At 57.0% G+C, this 20,136-nt stretch overlaps 1 protein-coding gene across 1 annotated transcript in view; it reads right to left on the bottom strand.

Annotated features, from left to right (window-relative positions):
• Nucleotides 1–458: 458 nt before the first annotated feature.
• The window catches only part of LOC148595720 (uncharacterized), a gene marked incomplete at its 5' end in the record, with an annotated part of 64,645 nt that continues 44,967 nt past the window's right edge, over nt 459–20,136 (bottom strand). Inside the window, one exon of the mRNA XM_088519792.1 lies at nt 459–506. Within this exon, the coding sequence (XP_088375918.1) occupies nt 459–506 (48 nt within the window). The remainder of the gene's footprint in view (nt 507–20,136) is intronic.

The raw sequence follows: 20,136 nt of genomic DNA, 5'->3' as shown, positions 1-20,136 counted from the left end.
TGTATCCCTGGGGTGCGACAGCTTCACTTTGGCTGTGGCTTGGGCCCTGCGGGGACACTTTGTGTGCGGCACCCGGAGAGTTGAGAGCTGCCCCGCGGTGGGACTGGGGCTCCTTCCCCTTTGGACATCCCCAGGGCCACGTGTGAAGGGAAGTCCCAGAGGGACCTTTTTAATGTTGCCCCCTGCTCCTGGTGCCTGAAATCCTGGGGCTCCACAGACACACCTGCAGTGGGGATACTTTTTGCACCTGTGCTCGATTGGAAAAAACACGCAACATATGAACAATGATACAGGAATATATATTTAAAGAAGAACAAAAAAGAATAACAATAACAACAATAATATTAATAACAGTAACAACAACAATATCAATAACAATATAAAAATATCAAAAACAATCAAAACTACTGTGAAACTACATACATAAAAATCCACAAAATATTCTAGGGCCGGAGTCCTCATGCCCAGCGCTTCCTGACAGCAGCCTGCGTGAAGGGGAGCTTGGTCTGCAAGGGAAAAGGAGGCATCAGCAGGGCCGAGGAGCGGCTCGGGGGCTCCCGTGGAGCAGAGGCTCTTTGGCGGCTGCGCGGGCTCTTTGGCAGCAGCGCTGCCGTCATTGGTGCCCTGGCAGAGGCTTGGCGTGGCCAGCGCAGCCCAGAGGCCGGCAGAGGGGCTGAGGCAGCAGGTGCCCAGGCCTTGGGCGCTCCTGCGCCCTGTGCAGCTCTGCCCCGGCGCCGCGGCCCGCCAGAGCGCCCGCACACCTGGGCCAGGCTCCCGCGCGGCTGCTCCCCAAAGGCAGCGCGGAGCAGCGCCAAGGGGCCGGGCACAGCCCCAGCTCTGCCCGTGCAGCCGGCAGCAGGGGCCATACCTGGGGGCTGCAGCCGGAGCTCTCCCAGTCCATGGGCTCCTCTGTGCTGCAGCCGACCAGGCCACTGCTCCCCATCATCTGGAAGAGAGCAGGAGACCTTGGTGGGGACGGTGCGTGGGGAAAAGGAAGGAGAAGGGCATCCAGTGGCTGCAAGGGCTGTACCTGGCTGCTACCAGAAATGAGCCACTCCATTGCCTCAGGCTGGTCCCCTGTGGAGCTCCCATTCATGCATGGAGCCTGCAAGAGAGCAAGAGGCCTTTGCAGGGCAGGATCCAGAGCCAGCGCTCCTTGGTCCCTAGGACCTCTCTTCCTGATTTCAGAAAGAGTAAAGAGGGAAGGGGCCGAGATGAGCCCCAGCTCTCCTGATGCTGCCAGAACCAGGGGCAATACCTGGATGTTGCAGCTGGAGCTCTCCCACTCCATGGGCTCCTCACAACTGCAGCTGCCCAGGCCTTGGGCTGCCAGAGTCTGGAGGAGAGCAGGAGAGCTTGTGGGGACGGTCATGGTGGCAGAGCTGGCTCTGTGCGTGGGACCTCGTGTCCCCCGCGTGCGCAGGGCAGGCGGTGCACAGAGCCAGGGCGCCAGGCTCAGGCAGCAGCCCCCGAGGCCTTGGCCGCTCCTGGCCCTGGCGCAGCTCTGCCCCAGCACCCAGGCCTGCCAGAGCTCCCTGCCACCTCTGCCACCAGCCCTGCGGCTGCTCTCGCAGAGCCAAGCGCCAGCCGTCCCCGCACAGCCTCTGCCTGCACGCACAGTACCTGCACAGAGCTCTCCCACTCCATCTCTTCAACTACTTCTTTTTCCATTTTTTTCACTCTACTGACTCTGCAATGGAATGGAAATGTTTACTTTTGCACCGTGTCGCGCAGTGGCTTTGGGGCCTCCCCTGGGAGGCATCGCGCAGGCTGCCCTGCAGCCCCGCAGCTCCCCTGCATCTTGTGGGCACCACGGGTGGCCCCTGGTGCTGCGCGGCCCTGCTGCTCACCTGGCCTTGCTGCTGCGTGGCCAGCACTGGGGCCACTGTGAGGCGCAGCCCTGGGAAGCATCCGTGTTCCCGTGGCGATAACTGCCCCTCTGGGATGTTCCACTGCTGCGTGGGGGGAGGAGGGCAGTAGCAGGGGCCAGGGGGGCCACCGTGAGGAAGGGTCTGCGTGTGCTGGACTCCCCCTGGCACTGCTGAGCCTGGCAGCAGAGAGCAGTGCGTGGCCTTGGGCTTGCTGGGTGCCAAGGAGGGCTCCTCACGCAGCCCCATGGTGCTGCTGGTGGCTGCCTGCCCAGAGGCCGGGCTCCACTTGGGGCTCTGCTTCCACCCCTGCAAGCAGCCTTGAGTGTCTTGATCTTTTTTTCCTGCTTCCCTCCTGCCCTTATAGCCCAATTTCCTCAAAAAAGTATTTTTTTCTGGAATGTCACCAAAACCCTGCAATTGAAATGGGTGGGAAGGAACGAGTGGCAACTGCATCCCGTGCTTGGCCTGGCCGTTGTGGCGGCAGTTGGTACCAGGCCATGCCCCGGTGCTCCTGCAGAGAGGCGCTGCGCGAGGGCGCCTGCCTTGGCTGGCAGACGGGTGCGTTTGGCCGCACACCTTGCTGCGCTGCTCCAGCAGCCCCACACTGCCCCTTGCAGAGGCTGTGGGGAGCGGGTGCTGCGGCCCCTTGTGGGGACTCTGTTTGGTGAGGGCAGCGTGTCCCTGTGTTGTTCAAGGACAGCAACGGCTTCCCATGGACGTCCACGTGGACAGGGACACAGGGCTTCTCATCCATGGCTTCAATAGAGATGGGGCTCCTTGGAGCGGAGGCCCTGGAGACCACAGCGCTTGCACAAGAGGCCGGCACGGCGGCTCGCGGAGCGCACCGCAAGCACACGGGCTGCTGGCAGGAGGGCGCTGGGCTGGGGCTGAGGTGTGCGGGGGAAGAGGGGCTACGTGTCCTGGTACCTGCCCGTGCTGCACTTGATCCCCTAACCTAGAGCTAGGCACTCAGCTCTTGGGAGTTTGTTCACTTGCTGGGAAGTTCAACCAAACCTGCTTTCCACCCCTGTATTTGGCTGTTTCCCAAGCTGCTTCCAAAGGGGAGAAAAGACCCCCCCCTGCTCTGCACAGGTGCCCAGGGCACAGTGTCCCTGTCCCCTGCGCCGCGGGGCTGCACTGCCCCAGGGAGCAGCTCCTGTCCTGCACACCGGCCTCCCTGATGCCGCCGTGAGCAGCACAGGAACAGGCGCACGGCTTAGAGATCCTCCGCTAAAAGCCAAGTGGCCTCTTCACACATGGCCAAACTCTCATGCCATAATTTAACTCTTTGTGTGCCGCTGAACTGCTGTTGGAACCAAAGCAACCAGGGCTTGACACAACCCAATTCTATGTTCTGAGACTGTGTTTGGGGAAGGGGGAGGCAGAGGGAGAGGAGAGTAAATGCCCTTTGTCTATAATCCCTGACCCATCGCCCCGGATAAAACTGGAGCCAAACAGTCAGCCTCCAATCGCACTCCCAGCACCAACAGAGTCAAGGGAGAGGGTGCCTTGGCTTCAGCAAGCACAGCACAGCTTTTCCATACTTGGGAAAGTCAGTAATTTTAAAATATATTTACCAAGTTTGGTCTTTACTTAGAAAAAGGTGACACTGGATAAGAAGGGTTCTTGTTTCTGAGCTTGTGATGTCAGAGATGTGAAGAGCATTTCTTTTGGCATGAGAGATGCCAAGATCCGGGGACCAGGATGGAGGTTGCTCTGTCCAGCAGCAAGCCGTAGCAGCATGCCAGCAAGCAAGCTTGGTGAGCAGCAAGACAATCCTCTTGGCTCCAGCACTTGGGTGCAGGGGTTGCACTGCTTGATTTCAAAGGGTTTTGTTCCATGTGAGGGGGATCTCCTGCTCCATCTACACTTGGTTTTCCTGTCCTTACTCAAAGGCTGGGAATTCACATCCATTAGCAAGTGAGCATTGTAGCCAACTGCTGGGCAGAGCTGCAGCAGCTGCAGGTCCCTGCTGCTGCTGAGGGCACATTTGTGCCTGCTCTGCCCTCTGCAGCCCTAGGAAGCCGTGGCAGGGGCAGCAGTGCAGGAGCTGCACCAAGGCTGCTCTCAGCCACAGCACATGGCGCCTGCAAGGTGCATGGCAGGACAAGAGAAGGAGCCCAGCAGCACCAGGGGCTCCCAGACCACCACCAACTCACAAGGGCTCTGCTGAGGACATGCACACCCGGCCCTGGGCACAACTGCCCTTCGCACTCATTGCACTGCCAAGGAACATGTCTAGACCATGGAAAAGAAAGCTGTCTCAAGTCCATCAGGCTGTAAGGGCAGGAGTGGAGCAGGAAAGAAAGATCAAGACACTCAAGGCTGCTTGCAGCGGTGTAAGCAGAGCCCCAAGTGCAGCCCGGCCTCTGGGCAGGCAGCCACCAGCAGCACCATGGGGCTGCGTGAGGAGCCCTCCTTGGCACCCAGCAAGCCCAAGGCCACGCACTGCTCTCTGCTGCCAGGCTCAGCAGTGCCAGGGGGAGTCCAGCACATGCAGACCCTTCCTCACGGCAGCCCCCCTGGTCCCTGCCGCTGTCCTCCTACCCCCACGCAGCAGTGGAACATCCCAGAGGGGCAGTTATCACCACGGGAACACGGATGCTTCCCAGGGCTGCTCATCACAGTGACCCCAGTGCTGGCCACGCAGCAGCAAGGCCAGGTGAGCAGCAGGGCCGCGCAGCACCAGGGGCCACCCGTGGTGCCCACAAGATGCAGGGGAGCTGTGGGGCTCCAGGGTAGCCTGGGCGCTGCCTCCCAGGGGAGGCTCCAAAGCCAACGCGCGACACTTGGCGCTCACACCTCTCACATTGCCCTTTTCTCTCCTCCACTTCTCACTGGGCTCCCCACTTGCTAAAGGGGCTGCTGGGGACAGGGAGGCTGCTGTGCCCAGTGCTGGGCCTGCCTGCTCCGTGTCCCATAGCTCCCATGCACGTAGACACCAAGAGGCTCCTGGGACAGAGACCCCTGCTCTCAGGGCTGCAAATGACAGTGACTCCCTTTCTCTTGCAGTCACTCTAGACATTAAAAATGGATAATTCAGTAGAAGAGATGGAGTGGGAGAGCTCTATTTGCAGCATACAGGTACTGTGTGCGCAGGCAGAGGCTGCGCAGGGACGGCTGGTGCTTGGCTCTGCGAGAGCAGCCGCAGGGCTGGTGGCAGAGGTGGCAGGGAGCTCTGGCAGGCCTGGGTGCTGGGGCAGAGCTGCGCCAGGGCCAGGAGCGGCCAAGGCCTCGGGGGCTGCTGCCTGAGCCTGGCGCCCTGGCTCTTTGCACCACCTGCCCCGTGCACGCAGGGGACACGAGGTCCCACGCACAGAGCCAGCGCTGCCACCATGACCGTCCCCACAAGCTCTCCTGCTCTCTTCCAGACTGCAAGCACACAAGGACTGGCTGGCTGCAAGGATGAGGAGCCAATGGAGTGGGAATACTCCAGCCCTGCCCTTCAGGTATTGAACCCTGCAGCCAGCTGCAACGGAAGATTTGGGGTTGAGCCTGGACTCTTCCTACTTTCCTGCTTCTCACTGCATAAGGAGAGATCCTGGGTCCAGACACTTCCAGCTCTCGGTCCTGCCCTGCAAACGCCTCCTTCTCTCTTGCAGGCGCCTCATATGGACAGAGGGCCAGCAGGGAATGATCCTGAGCCCATGGAGTGGCTCAGCTATGGCAGCAGCCAGGTACAGCCCCCACAGCCACTGGATGCCCTTTCCTTCCTCTTCCCCATGCAACATCGCCACCAAGGTCTCTTGCTCTCTTCCAGACTGTGGGGAGCAGTGGCCTGGTTGGCTGCAGCACAGAGGAGCCCATGGACTGGGAGAGCTCCGGCTGCAGCCCCCAGGTATGGTCCCTGCTGCCGGCTGCACGGGCAGAGCTGGGGCTGTGCCCGGCCCCTTGGCGCTGCTCCGCGCTGCCTTTGGGGAGCAGCCGCGCGGGAGCCTGGCCCAGGTGTGCGGGCGCTCTGGCGGGCCGCGGCGCCGGGGCAGAGCTGCACAGGGCGCAGGAGCGCCCAAGGCCTGGGCACCTGCTGCCTCAGCCCCTCTGCCGGCCTCTGGGCTGCGCTGGCCACGCCAAGCCTCTACCAGGGCACCAATGACGGCAGCGCTGCTGCCAAAGAGCCCGCGCAGCCGCCAAAGAGCCTCTGCTCCACGGGAGCCCCCGAGCCGCTCCTCGGCCCTGCTCACGCCTCCTTTTCCCTTGCAGACCAAGCTCCCCTTCACTCTGGCTGCTGCCAGGAAACGATGGGCATGAGGACTCTGGCCCTGGACTCTTTTCTGGATTTTTTTCTATGTAGTGTCACAGTAGTTTTTGGTTGTTGTTGATATTGTTGATATTGTTTTTGATATTGTTGTTGTTACTGTTATTGATATTGTTGTCGTTATTATTGTTTTTGTTATTCTTTCTTGTTCTTGTTTAAATATATATTCCTGTATCATTGCTCATATGTTGCCAGTTTTTTCCAAGTGAGCTCAGGCACAAAAAACCATCCCCACCGCAGGTGTGTGTGTGGAGCCCTGTGTGCACCAGGGGCACGGGAGCAGCAGCAAAAAATTCCTTCCGGAATTCCATTCACATGTGGCCCTGGGGAAGAAGCCCCAGCCCCACCGCGGGGCAGCTCTCAACTCTCCGGGTGCCGCACACAACGTGTCCCCGCAGGGCCCAAGCCACAGGCAAAGGGAAGCTGTCGCACCCCAGGGACACGGGGCCTGGAGATGCAGGGCCGAGCTCCACGAGCCCCTGGGGGACACAGGGCCCTGCAGGGCTGGGACACGCTCAGGGACCATGTCACGGGGGGCAGTGTCCCCGGAGGCAGCTGGTGCAGAAATGGGCTGCTGCCAGGAAGGGCCCCGTGCTGGGGACTACGATGGAGGCTGCTCTGTCCCTCTGCCGTCTGCAGGGCCATCTGCCAGCTGCTCATGGTGACAACTCGCTGCTACAGGAGAAGAGGCCTTACGGCCTGACAAAACCCCACCGCTGCCCTTCTAACATCACTGCCGCCTTGGGTGCCCGCGGAGCCCTCCCAAGTCACACAGTCACACAGGGGTTGACGTTGGAAGGGACCTCTCGAGATCATCAGTCCAACCCCCTCCTGCACAAGCAGGGACTCCTACAGCGCGTTGCACAGGATCACACCCAGGAGGCTTTGGAAGAGCTCCAAAGAAGGAGCCTGCACAACCTCGCTGGACACCCGCTTCCAGTGCTCCGTCACCCTAACTGTCAAAAAGCTCTTCCTCATATGCACGTTGAAAGTGTGTTGCAATTTGTGCCCATTGAAACTGTGTTGCAATTTGTACTCTTTAGCCCTTGGGCTATTGCTGGGTACCACTGAGAACGAGTTTGGCCCTGTCCTTTTTACATCCTCCCCTCAGCCGATTGTACCTGTTGATACGTTCCCCTCTCACTCTTGTCTTTTCCAGGATAAACAGGCCCAGCTTGTTTACTCTTTCCTCATAAGATAGACGCTCCAGTTCCTTCATCATCTTTGTGGCACTAAGCTGGTCACTCTCTGCAAGTTCCACGTCCCTCTTGTCCTGGGCAGCCCACAATATTTCTGCACACAAGAGTCCAGGTGTGGCCTGAGCAGAGCTGAGGAGAGGGGCACGATCAGCCCCCTCCACCTGCTGCCAACACTCCTCCTCGTGCAGGCCAGCATCCCTCTGCCTCCTTGACACAAGGCACATTGCTGCCTCCTGCTTGACCTGTTGTCAAGCAGATGTCCCAAACTCCCCTCCACAGAGCTGCTTAAGAGAGTTTGCTTGAGAAGTCATTTCTGGAGCCAGGATTTCACCAAAGCGCATGTAGAGATGGTAGTCCTTCATTCATGCTGCCCTTCATTCATGTTGCTGCATGCTTCATTCATGCACTCAGGAAGCTGCATGCTTCATTCACACATTTCTTTGTTCATGCTGCACATGTGCACTGGCAAGGAGGATTTACATGTAAATGACTGACAGAACAAAGCCTTCACTCTCTATGAGGAGGGCAGCCTCACAACACCTGCTTGCTCTGCTTCATTCCCTCCCAACCATTACACCACAATTCTCACACCTTGCTACCAGCATGGTCACCCTGCTCAATCACCTCCCACAAAAGACAGGCCTCACAGCTAAAATCACTAGCCACTGCATGCTAGCGAAGGCTCCAAACATTGCCCCTGCTTCCTTTCATCCCTTCCCAGCACGGGAACCACAGCTACATCTCCCTTTGCAGCATTTCCCTACTAAAAAGCTGTCCCCAACACCCACACATTCCACATAAAATCTCTGTCAACAATACACTTTTCTCTTCAGGCCTAGAGTAATCCACCTGCCCTACTCAAATACCTCCCTCCAACAATACATATGGAATGGGCAAGAAAAAAGGCACACACAGACACTGATGCAGCAAGAACATATGCTGGAGTTTGCATGCACTTTTCAAGGACTTCTCAAATAAGAATCTGGAAAGTCTTGCAGAGGCACCCACTGGCAGTGCACAGTGCCACTCACTCATGCTGCAGGGAGCAGAGAATCTTACGCAACTTGTCTGCAGATTCTGTAAGGATCACCTTATGAGGATGACCATATCATGGCCGTGTCTTTCTTCCACCTAATTGTATAAATGACAGGGCCTAGCACTGATAAGCAGAGCAGGAATCGGGAATGACACCTGACCAACACTTATGGCTGGACCGTGAGAATCCCTCCCTTACCCTTAACCCGGCACCCTGCACTAAAGGAAACTGCTTGCAAGGATGAGAATCCCTGAACATTCAGGAAGAAATGTCCTAGCATTTACCACGTACAAGTAGTGCCTCCCTCATGTATGATGCTAGCAATTCTGTGTACAAGATTTGGGAAGGCCTCAGGGCATCCTGAAAATGTGTCAAATTAGATTCTTATACCAAGGACAATTAAAAATCAACCTGCTATTAATCCCTAGGGTAGGGCCTTCCTTCACCTGACCTGCACACGTGTCCCACAGGATGCCCAAAGGGGAAGAAGCCCCAGCCCCACCGCGGGGCAGCTCTCAACTCTCGGGTGCCGCACACAACGTGTCCCTGCAGGGCCCAAGCCACAGCCAAAGGGAAGCTGTCCCGCCCCAGGGATACGGGGCCTGGAGATGCAGGGCCGAACTCCCCGAGTCCCTGGGGGACACAGGGCCCTGCAGGGCTGGGACACGCTCAGGGACCATGTCACGGGGGGCAGTGTCCCTGGAGGCAGCTGGTGCAGAAAGGGGCTGCTGCCAGGAAGGGCCCCGTACTGGGGACCACGATGGAGGCTGCTCTGTCCCTCAGCCCCTTGGGGAACAGGGACTATGGCAGGTCCTAGTGCTCTTGTGATTTCCAGATCATCACTGTAAGAACCATCTGCTTCTCCAGCACAGCAGAAGACCTTATGCCGAAGCTGTTCAATGTCCTGACTTCCAGGAGACACAGAGTTTGCTCAGGTTAAGGGCTTGGTAGGATTCGGTTGTTTCCTTTCCCCCCTGCTTCTTGGGCAGTAGCTACTCAAGGGCTGCACAGCGGACATAAGGAGACAGTTCGAGTAGATTTAAGAGCTCCTCAAGGGACAGTGTGGGGCATCCTGCCTTGGCCTCCTAAAGGAAAGAGTCAAAATTCTTCAGGCTTTCTTGGTCAGTGCAAGGAGAAAAAAAAAAAAAAAAACTGTAGAACTCGTTATGTTACAGAGAACTCCTAGAAAATAATGTTTGCATTTTCATGGACTATCAGGAGTTTTCTAAGGGGTAGCGCATACAACGTAGGAAGACGCAGCGAAGAAAAATAAGTAAATAAATAAATAAAAGAACAAAACATTTGCAAACTCCAAGGTCATAAGATAGATTGCAATAACCATCTTACACTGAACAAATACCAACGCAGGAGCTCAGGTATCAGTTTCACTCTGAAACACTGAAGTTCCACATTGCCTGCATGAAGGATATATTCTAGCTTTAAACACTCCAGGATGGCTGATTGGAAAGGACCTTCAGAGACTTTGTTCATCCTCACGCTCTGACAGCAGATAGTTAGGGTCCGGCGGCCGGAAGATATCGCGCTGTACGGAAAGATAGGGCCCCTAATAGCCAATAGCGTTTAGTTTATGACATAAGCAGACGGATGTGACGTTGTAAACCTTAGCTATATAACACCATGTAACTATCAATAAACGCCATTTGCCGTCCACCACACTGGTGTCAGCGAGCTGATGGCCCGAGCGGCCTGGGGGTGGTCGCTGTGCCGTTCCTGAACCAGGTCGCCACGCCGCTTTGAACGGCAACAAGTGGTGCCGAAACCCGGGAATCATCGCCTGGACGGGTGAACGGCGGCTGGAGCGGCTGGACCAGCCCAGCGGGGAGGACGCTACCAGAGCAACAGGGAGGATGGAAGCCCTTGTGAAGGTCTTATCGCAATTACATAAGCATTGGGGGATTGATTGTAAGCCAAAAGATTTTACTCTCGCTATTGCCAGTCTTTTAAAAATTAAGGTTATAGACCGGTCGGTGGATATTCTGAAGTCCCTGAAGTGTGTCCCTAAACTGTGGGACAAATGTACTAAGGTGTTAGCCGAGGAGACGATGTCTTCGGATTGTGGGAAAAACCTTAAGGCTTGGGGGAAAGTTGTACAGGCGTTGCAGAAGGCTATAAAGGAGCAGGAGACCTGGGTGGCGGTAAAGGACTGTTTGTTGGCCACCCAGAAAATGGGAGTCGGGGCAGCCGCACAGACTTTGCACCCCACAGATGATGGCGATTCTGCTGACCCTAAAGATCTGCAAGAGGGCGATACATCCCCTCAATCCCTGAACCCTGTCCCGCTTACAGAGGAGCAGAAACAGCCGAAATCTGTTTGGGGCGAGCTAGCTGAGGAAGCTAGAAATATCGAAAAGAAGTCAGAGCTTGGGGACGTCTGGGCCAGGCCACCACCCTATGCCCCCCAAAATGGCGCTGAGCCACAAGGAGAAGGGCGGGGCGAGGATGCTCCCAGCGGGAACAGACGGGAACCGTTAGATAAACAAGAGAGGAGGACAACAAGGAGGAGAAAGGTGGTGGGGGTGACCGGCCAGGTGAGGGAGGCCCGAGTGAGGCGCTGAGAACCGATCAGAGCGGCCATTTCACAAAACGCCTCTGTGAGTAGGAGGCGGGGCGAGCCAAGGAGGGGGGAACAGCCCGCCCGCAACGGAAGTAGGCGGGACGGAAGTAGGCGGGGCCGGAGCCCAAGGAGAAAGTACCGGAGCCCGGAAGTGACCAGTCAGTCGAGTTCCGACTCCGGATCAGACACTAGTGAGGACGAGTGGGTCACAACTGATTCAAACTTAAGGGAGGAGGAAATGAAGGTAAACAGAGCTAAGAGCCAAAATATTCCCATCCGAATTAAAGAAAAACCGCGAAGGGGAGGAACCCCTCTCACGGACTGGAAGGAAATAAAGATCGCATGTGCCGACTGGGCCCCTTCGGCCGCGCTAGCGTTCCCGGTCCGGGTGACGGAGGGGGGACAGAGGGTCCACTCGCCGATAAAATCTAAGGACGTACAAGCGATTGTTAAAGCAATTGCAGATAAAGGGACTAATTCTGCCATGGTCTCGACCCTCATAGATGGTATCTTCGGGGGGGACGATATTTTCCCGTTTGATATAAAGAAAACTTGCAGGCTGATCTTTGATGGAGCAGGGATGATCGTTTTCAGACAAGAATGGGAAGACAACTGTACGAGGTATTTAGCCCAAGTAACTGGGGCAGATCATCCATTACACGGCTCCAGCCTGCAGCGGTTAATGGGTGCAGACCCAACAATGATCACCCCCCAGGCGCAGGCCCATGGCCTGCGGGCCCATGACGTTACGACAACTACTCGTGCGGCCAGAGAAGCCATTCGCACAGCCTGTAGAGTTGTTGCCAGACCATCACCATGGTCCTCAATAAAGCAAAGTGAAAGTGAGAGCTTTACACAATTTGTAGATCGTCTCCAAGCAGCGGTCGACTCTTCGTCCCTGCCCACGGAGGCAAAAGGCCCGGTCGTAGCGGAATGTTTACGCCAACAATGCAATTCGGCAACCAAAGAAATCCTGCGATCATTGCCGGCGGGGTCAAGTATCGCAGACATGATTAAGCATGTTGCAAAGGAAGAGCATCTGACCCCAATTCAGGTGGCTGTTCACGCCGCAATAGCCAACGTGATGGCATGTTCTAAATGTGGCCAGGCCGACCACGTTGCAGTAAACTGCCCTTGGCTGGGGGACTCGCTGGCAGCGCTCCCCCCATGCCAAGATCGACCCAAAGGTCACTGTCAGGAAAGATGGCAGAGTCAAGTGGTGCCCGCTTAAGTCTGTTAAACCAGACCTTCAAAATAAAACTAATGAAAATTGTGAGTTTCTGTTCACAGGACCGGATCATCGGACGCCCTGGTGACAGGCGTCCCGCCCGAGCCTGTGAGTTCCACGCCGACCGAATCCAGAAAACAACAAAACAGCCTCCGCAAGAGGGGGCCGCGATGCCTTTGCGTGATCTTAATTTTGGAGCTTGTCACTATAGGACAAATAGAGTCACATCAGCCCTTTAAATGGGTACTTGAACAGATGGAACAATCTCGAGTAATTAGTACAAAAATAACTACAGGGCCACCAAGTTTCAGTGCCACGCCTTGCCAACCAACACCCATTGAACCCTGTTCCAAACGCAGCTGGTATAAAAATTGTTTCACCGGTTCGCCGTGGTTAACCACCCTGATATCCACCTTGATAGGGCCGATCACAGTGATCATGATGACACTGATCTTTGGACCCTGTATATGGAATAAGCTCATCCTATTTGTCAAGAGTCGGCTAGAAAAGATTAACATCATGTTAGTAGAACACCGACAACTGCTTTAAGAATATATCCACTCAGTATTACCCCCAAGTTATCCCAAGGTACACCCTATTCCTACACCCCGGTATTACCTGTCATCCCCTACCTTCTACGTGCCTTCTTCTTTGTGCCTATGTTTTTATGTCAAGTTTATGATATATAATTTTAAGATTGTTATAAACTATAAGAATAGAATAAGATAGTAATAAGAATAAGATAATAAGAAGAATAAGTAATTAGAATAAGATAAGAATAAGTAAGAATAAGATAGTTATATTTTAGCTAGTTTTGTTATGCATAGGGAGGGGGGAAATGTTGCAGATAGTTAGGGTCCGGCGGCCAGAAGATATCGCGCTGTACGGAAAGAAAAGGCCCCTAATAGCCGATAGCGTTTAGTTTATGGTGTAAGCAGACGGATGTGACTTTGTAGCCCTTAGCTATATAACACCTTGTTACCCATCAATAAAGGCCATTTGCCGTCCACCGCATTGGTGTCAGCGAGCTGATGGCCCGAGCCGTTTGGGGGTGATCGCCGTGCCGTTCCTGAACCAGGTCGCCACGCCGCTTGAACGGCAGCACTCCTGGGAGCTGCTCTGCAGGAAGGCTCTGCAGCCTGCGCTCCAAAGGCCCAGGAGCGCCTCTGTCTTGGAGCCCACACGCAGCAGGCAGCAACTCAGGGAATTTCAACTGAGCTGCTGAACTTGCCGCGTGAGGTCAAGATCCCTGTGGAGCCAAGCTGCAGCCTTGTCTTCTACATGTCTAAGCTGGGGGAAGAGGTAAAAGCAGTCAAAAAGGGCTAGAAAAGTCCCCTCCTCTTCTTCCTTTCCTTGCCCTGACACAGCGAGCATCCTGCAAGAGGGACATTCCCAGAGCAAAGCAGTGGCACATTCTGCTGTCAGCGGGAGCTGCAGTCCTCAGTGGGACAGGGGCTGGTGCATGCGCTGTGAGGAGGCAGGAGGTGGCAGGAGCAGGAGCCAGATGGTGTCCAGGAGGTGGGAGAGCAGGATCCAGCACAGCTCTGTGCCCAGGCAGGAGCTTGCAGAGCCAAGGGCAGCCTGGAGTGCGGCCCTGGAGAAGTGTGCAGCGGGGCCCTGCGTGCAGCAGGCAGCAAGGCGGCCAGGGGACAGGGTCCTTCCAGCAGGGCCAGCGATGCTCATGCAGCCCCAAAAGACTCTCTGCAGGGACCAAAAACTTCTTGTGAGCTCTGTCTTTGCAAACTTGTAAATGCCAGGAGTTCTCTGCTGGGGAAACGGGTCAAGGATCCTTCTAGACACAGCCACGATACAGGAGCTGTAGAGTTGAGGATTCTCCTACAGTGAAGAGTCTCCCAAAAAGAATAAGCTTTCCTTTGGGTACAATTCCCCCAGGCTTAGAGCTCAGCTATGTGCTGAGCACGGAATCACCCTCAAGCTCAGAGCCTGGAGAGCGCTACCCTAAGGACTGATAAATCTCCAAAGTGTCCTGGTCTCTTCCCTCATCCACCTTACCCTCATCTTGACATGCACAATGTATTTTAAAGCTTCAACAGACATCTGTTCTCTTTGCTCTTGCACATCCATCCTGTCACGTACTGGGCAATGAGTACAAGTGTCTGCAGGACCCCCATTTGTGGGAGTACTCCAACCACAAAGCCAACCCGCACAGACTGAGGAGAGGAGGCTACATGAGCAAGGATGGCCAAGTGGGTTGTCCATGCAGGTGAGCAGAGGAGTTTCCGTGGGAGGGGGAGGCTGGGAGAGCGCTGGCTGCAGCCGCCCCGTGCGCGTGCAGGGCGCAGGGCTGCTGTGCTGCTGTCCCTGCAGGGGCAGGAGGAGCCCAGCGCTCGCTGCGGGCATTGCGAGCTGCTCTTGCGAGGCTGCGTGGCGCTGCCGCAGCAGCGGGTGCGTGGCCAGGCGGCGCGGCGAGGAGCACGGCTCCGCGCTGGCTGCTGGGAGCCAAGGCCCCCGGCGCTGGGCAGGGCCGCGCGCGCAGGGGAGCAGCTCCCGCGGGGCCAGCGCTCCTCCTGGCAAGGCAGCCTGCGCGGGAGCGCCACGAGCGCCGCCTCCTTGCTGCCCTCATCTCGCCATGGGGCGTCTGCAACCTGCGCCACTGCAGCCAGCACAGGCAGCACCTGGCCGCGCTCAGGAGAGAGTGCGACAAGACACGTGGGCCACAACAAGGAGCTAAAGCTCAGGGATCACAGGGACACTTGGTGCTGCAGAGGGCTGGGGCTTCCCTTGTTTTCTCCCAGCAAGGCAGGAGCTGGAGGAGCGGGGAAGACTGCCCTGGCCTGACAGCCCTTGTGGTCTGGAAACGAGTGTGTGGGTCCGTGCTGAGCTGATGCAGGGTTCAGAATGGGAATGGGGGGAAAGTCGTCCCCAGGCACCCTCTGGGAGTTCTGAGGGAAGCCCTTCTCTCCTGGTGAACCCCTTCTCCATCCTGGGCAGTGGCCTCTCGGAAAGCATGACAATGCAGGGAGCTCCTGGAACAGGATCTTTTTGTTTCTAGCTGCAAACTGAGCTTTCTGCACTTTCAGGCATGGAGAATGGGCTAACAAGTCCACCATAACAGGCAGAAGTGTGATGGGAGCAGAGCAGACAACACGCAAGGCAGGCAAGAGCAGGGCTAAGGGGTGGCTCCAATCACTTCACCTCCTCCATCTCCTCTCTCCAGTTCGTTCACCATTCATTCCTCACGTCCTCCTGGTTTCAGTTGCAGAAGTGCTCCAAGGAGGAATGGCACGCTAAAACCCGCACCCCGTGGAGCTGGACTAGCCCGAGAAAACTGCAGGAGCTGGCGGAGAGCAGCTTGACGGGGTGCTGGAGAGGGTGAAAGAGCTGGAGCCGTCGCTCCATGTGTTCAGGAGGGCTCCCCTGGCGCCACGCGGAGGATTGCCTGGTAGTGAAGGAAAGGCAGAGCATTCGGAGATTCCTCCTCCACCTGTGCGGGAAGAAATGTTTGGTGGCAGAGGTTGCACTGCTTGCTTTTGGAGGGTTTTCCTCTGCGCAAGGGCAACATCCGATGGCACATGGGAGATCTCCTGCTCCATTTCCCCTAGACTTTCCTGTCCTTACACAAGGGTTAGGAATTCATCTCCGTTAGCAACTGATCATTGTAGCCCAGTGCTGGGCAGAGCTGCAGCAGCTGCAGGTCCCTGCTGCTGCTGAGGGCACATTTGTGCCTGCTCTGCCCTCTGCAGCCCTAGGAAGCCATGGCAGGGGTAGCAGTGCAGGAGCTGCACCAAGGCTGCTCTCAGCCACAGCACATGGCGCCTGCAAGGTGCATGGCAGGACAAGAGAAGGATCCCAGCAGCACACCAGGGGGTCCCAGGCAACCACCAACTCACAAGGGCTCTGCTGAGGACATGCACACCCGGCCCTGGGCACAACTGCCCTTCGCACTCATTGCACTGCCAAGGAACATGTCTAGACCATGAAAAGAAAGCTGTCTCGAGACTATCAGGCGGTAAGGGCAGGAGTGGAGCAGGGAAGAAAGATGAAGGCATTCAAGGCTGCTTGCAGGGGTGTAAGCAGAGCCCCAAGTGGAGTCCGGCCTCTGGGCAGGCAGCCACCAGCAGCACCATGGGGCTGCGTGAGGAGACCTCCTTGGCACCCAGGAAGCCCAAGGCCACGCACTGCTCTCTGCCGCCAGGCTCATCAGTGCCAGGGGGAGTCCAGCACACGCAGACCCTTCCTCACGGCGGCCCCCCTGGCCCCTGCTACTGCCCTCCTCCCCCCACGGAGCAGTGGAACATCCCAGAGGGGCAGTTATCACCACGGGAACACGGAAGCTTCCCAGGGCTGCGCCTCACAGTGGCCCCAGTGCTGGCCACGCAGCAGCAAGGCCAGGTGAGCAGCAGGGCCGCGCAGCACCAGGGGCCACCCGTGGTGCCCACAAGATGCAGGGGAGCTGCGGGGCTGCAGGGCAGCCTGCGCGATGCCTCCCAGGGGAGGCCCCAAAGCCACCACGCGACACTTGGCGCTCACACCGCTGACATTGCCCTTCTCTCTCCTCTACTTGCCACTCGGCTCCCCAACTGCAAAAGGGCCTGCCGGGGACAAGGAGGCTGCCGCGGGCAGGCCCAGCTCTGTGCCCCACCACTCCCACACACGGAGACACCAAGCGGCTGCTGGGACAGAGACACCTGCTCTCACGGCTGCAAATGACAATGACTCCTTTTCTTTTGCAGTTGGTGGAGACTTAAAAAAATGGACAACTCTCCAGTTGAAGAGATGGAGTGGGAGAGCTCTGTGCAGGTACTGTGCGCGCAGGCAGAGGCTGCGTGGGGACGGCTGGCGTTTGGCTCTGCGAGAGCAGCTGCAGGGCTAGTGGCAGAGGTGGCAGGGAGCTCTGGCAGGCCTGGGTGCTGGGGCAGAGCTGCGCCAGGGCCAGGAGCGGCCAAGGCCTCGGGGGCTGCTGCCTGAGCCTGGCGCCCTGGCTCTTTGCACCGCCTGCCCTGTGCACGCAGGGCACACGAGGCCCCATGCACAGAGCCAGATCTGCCACCATGACTGTCCCCCTATGCTCTCCTGCTCTCTTCCAGAGCCCAGGAACCCACAGCCTGGCTGGATGCAGCCAGGATGAAGAGCCTATGGAGTGGGAGACCTCTAGCTGTGCCCTCCAGGTATTGCTGCTGCTGCCGGGTGCACATGGACAGCTGGGGATGGGGTTGGCCCCTTCTCGCTTTCCCGATTCTCGCTGCAGGAAGAGGGGCCCTGGGGCCAGACCTCCCCAGCTCTGGGACTTGTCTTGAAAACGCCTCCCTCTCTCTTACAGGCTCCGCACATGGATAGGGGGCCTTCAGGGGACCACCCTGAGCCTATGGAGTGGCTCAGTTACGGCAGCAGCCAGGTACAGCCCCCGTAGCCCCTGGATGCCCTTGCCCTTCCTCTTCCCCATGCACCGTCCCCACCAAGGTCTCCTCCTCTCTTCCAGATGATGGGGAGCATCACCCTGGTCGGCTGCAGCCAAGAAGAGCCGATGGATTGGGAGAGCTCCAGCTGCAGCCCCCAGGTATGGTCCCTGCTGCCGGCTGCACGGGCAGAGCTGGGGCTGTGCCTGGCCCCTTGGCGCTGCTCCGCGCTGCCTTTGGGGAGCAGCCGCGCGGGAGCCTGGCCCAGGTGTGCGGGTGCTCTGGCGGGCCGTGGCGCCGGGGCAGAGCTGCACAGGGCGCAGGAGCGCCCAAGGCCTGGGCACCTGCTGCCTCAGCCCCTCTGCCGGCCTCTGGGCTGCGCTGGCCACGCCAAGCCTCTGCCAGGGCACCAATGACGGCAGCGCTGCTGCCAAAGAGCCCGCGCAGCCGCCAAAGAGCCTCTGCTCCACGGGAGCCCCCGAGCCGCTCCTCGGCCCTGCTGATGCCTCCTTTTCCCTTGCAGACCAAGCTCCCCTTCACCCAGGCTGCTACCAGGAAACGCTGGGCATGAGGACTCCAGCCCTGGACTCTTTTCTGGATTTTTTTCTATGTAGCGTCACAGTAGTTTTTGGTTGTTGTTGATATTGTTTATATTGTTTTTGATATTGTTGTTGTTACTGTTATTGATATTGTTGTCGTTATTATTGTTTTTGTTATTCTTTCTTGCTCTTGTTTGAATATATATTCCTGTATCATTGCTCATATGTTGCCAGTTTTTTCCAAGTGAGCTCAGGCACAAAAAACCATCCCCACCGCAGGTGTGTGTGTGGAGCCCTGTGTGCACCAGGGGCATGGGAGCAACAGCAAAAAATTCCTTCCTGGAATTCCATTCACATGTGGCCCTGGGGAAGAAGCCCCAGCCCCACTGTGGGGCAGCTCTCAACTCTCCGGGTGCCGCACACAACGTGTCCCCGCAGGGCCCAAGCCACAGGCAAAGGGAAGCTGTCGCGCCCCAGGGACACGGGGCCTGGAGATGCAGGGCCGAACTCCACAAGCCCCTGGGGGACACAGGGCCCTGCAGGGCTGGGACACGCTCAGGGACCACGTCACGGGGGGCAGTGTCCCCGGAAGCAGCTGGTGCAGAAATGGGCTGCTGCCAGGAAGGGCCCCGTGCTGGGGACTACGATGGAGGCTGCTCTGTCCCTCTGCCGTCTGCAGGGCCATCTGCCAGTTGCTCATGGTGACAACTCGGTGCCACAAGAGAAGAGGCCTTACGGCCTGACAAAACCCCACCACTGCCCTTCCAACATCACTGCCGTCCTGGGTGCCCACGGAGCCCTCCCAAGTCACACAGTCACACAGGGGTTGACGTTGGAAGGGACCTCTCGAGATCATCAGTCCAACCCCCACCTGCACAAGCAGGGACTCCTACAGCGCGTTGCACAGGATCACACCCAGGAGGCTTTGGAAGAGCTCCAAAGAAGGAGCCTGCACAACCTCGCTGGACACTCGCTTCCAGTGCTCCGTCACCCTAACTGTCAAAAAGCCCTTCCTCATATGCACATTGAAAGTTTGTAGCAATTTGCATCCATTGTAACTGTGTTGCAATCTACACCCTTTAGCTCTTGGGCTATTGCTGGGCACCACCGAGAAGAGTTTGGCCCTGTCCTTTTTACATCCTCCCCTCAGCTGTTTGTACCTCTTGATAAGTTCCCCTCTCACTCTTGTTTTTTCCAGGATAAACAGGCCCAAATCGCTTACTCTTTCCTCATAAGATAGACGCTCCAGTTCCTTCATCATCTTTGTGGCACTAAGCTGGTCACTCTCTGCAAGTTCCACATCCCTCTTGTCCTGGGCAGCCCACAATATTTCTGCACACAAGAGTCCAGGTGTGGCCTGAGCAGAGCTGAGGGGCACGATCAGCCCCCTCCACCTGCTGCCAACACTCCTCCTCGTGAAGGCCAGCATCCCTCTGGCCATCCTTGACACAAGGGCACATTGCTGCCTCCTGCTTGACCTGTTGTCAAGCAGACCTCCCAAACTCCCCTCCACAGAGCTGCTTAAGAGAGATTGCTTGAGAAGTCATTTCTGGAGCCAGGATTTCACCAAAGCACATGTAGAGATGGTAGTCCTTCATTCATGCTGCCCTTCATTCATGTTGCTGCATGCTTCATTCATGCACTCAGGAAGCTGCATGCTTCATTCACACATTTCTTTGTTCATGCTGCACATGTGCACCGGCAAGGGGGATTTATATGTAAATGACTGACAGAACAAAGCCTTCACTCTCTATGAGGAGGGCAGCCTCACAACACCTGCTTGCTCTGCTTCATTCCCTCCCAACCATTACACCACAATTCTCACACCTTGCTACCAGCATGGTCGCCCTGCTCAATCACCTCCCACAAAAGACAGGCCTCACAGCTAAAATCACTAGCCACTGCATGCTTAGCGAAGGCTCCAAACATTGCCCCTGCTTCCTTTCATCCATTCCCAGCACGGGCACCACAGCTGCATTTCCCTTTGCAGCATTTCCCTACTAAAAAGCTGTCCCCAACACCCACACATTCCACATAAAATCTCTGTCAACAATACACTTTTCTCTTCAGGCCTAG

Source organism: Tinamus guttatus, unplaced genomic scaffold, assembly GCF_059628265.1.
Source record: "Tinamus guttatus ecotype Peru unplaced genomic scaffold, ASM5962826v1 Tinamus_guttatus_pri_ptg000072l, whole genome shotgun sequence".
Classification (NCBI taxonomy): Eukaryota; Metazoa; Chordata; class Aves; order Tinamiformes; family Tinamidae; genus Tinamus; species Tinamus guttatus.
Note: the sequence above shows the minus strand (reverse complement) of the source record. Positions and strands in the feature narration are given on the sequence as shown.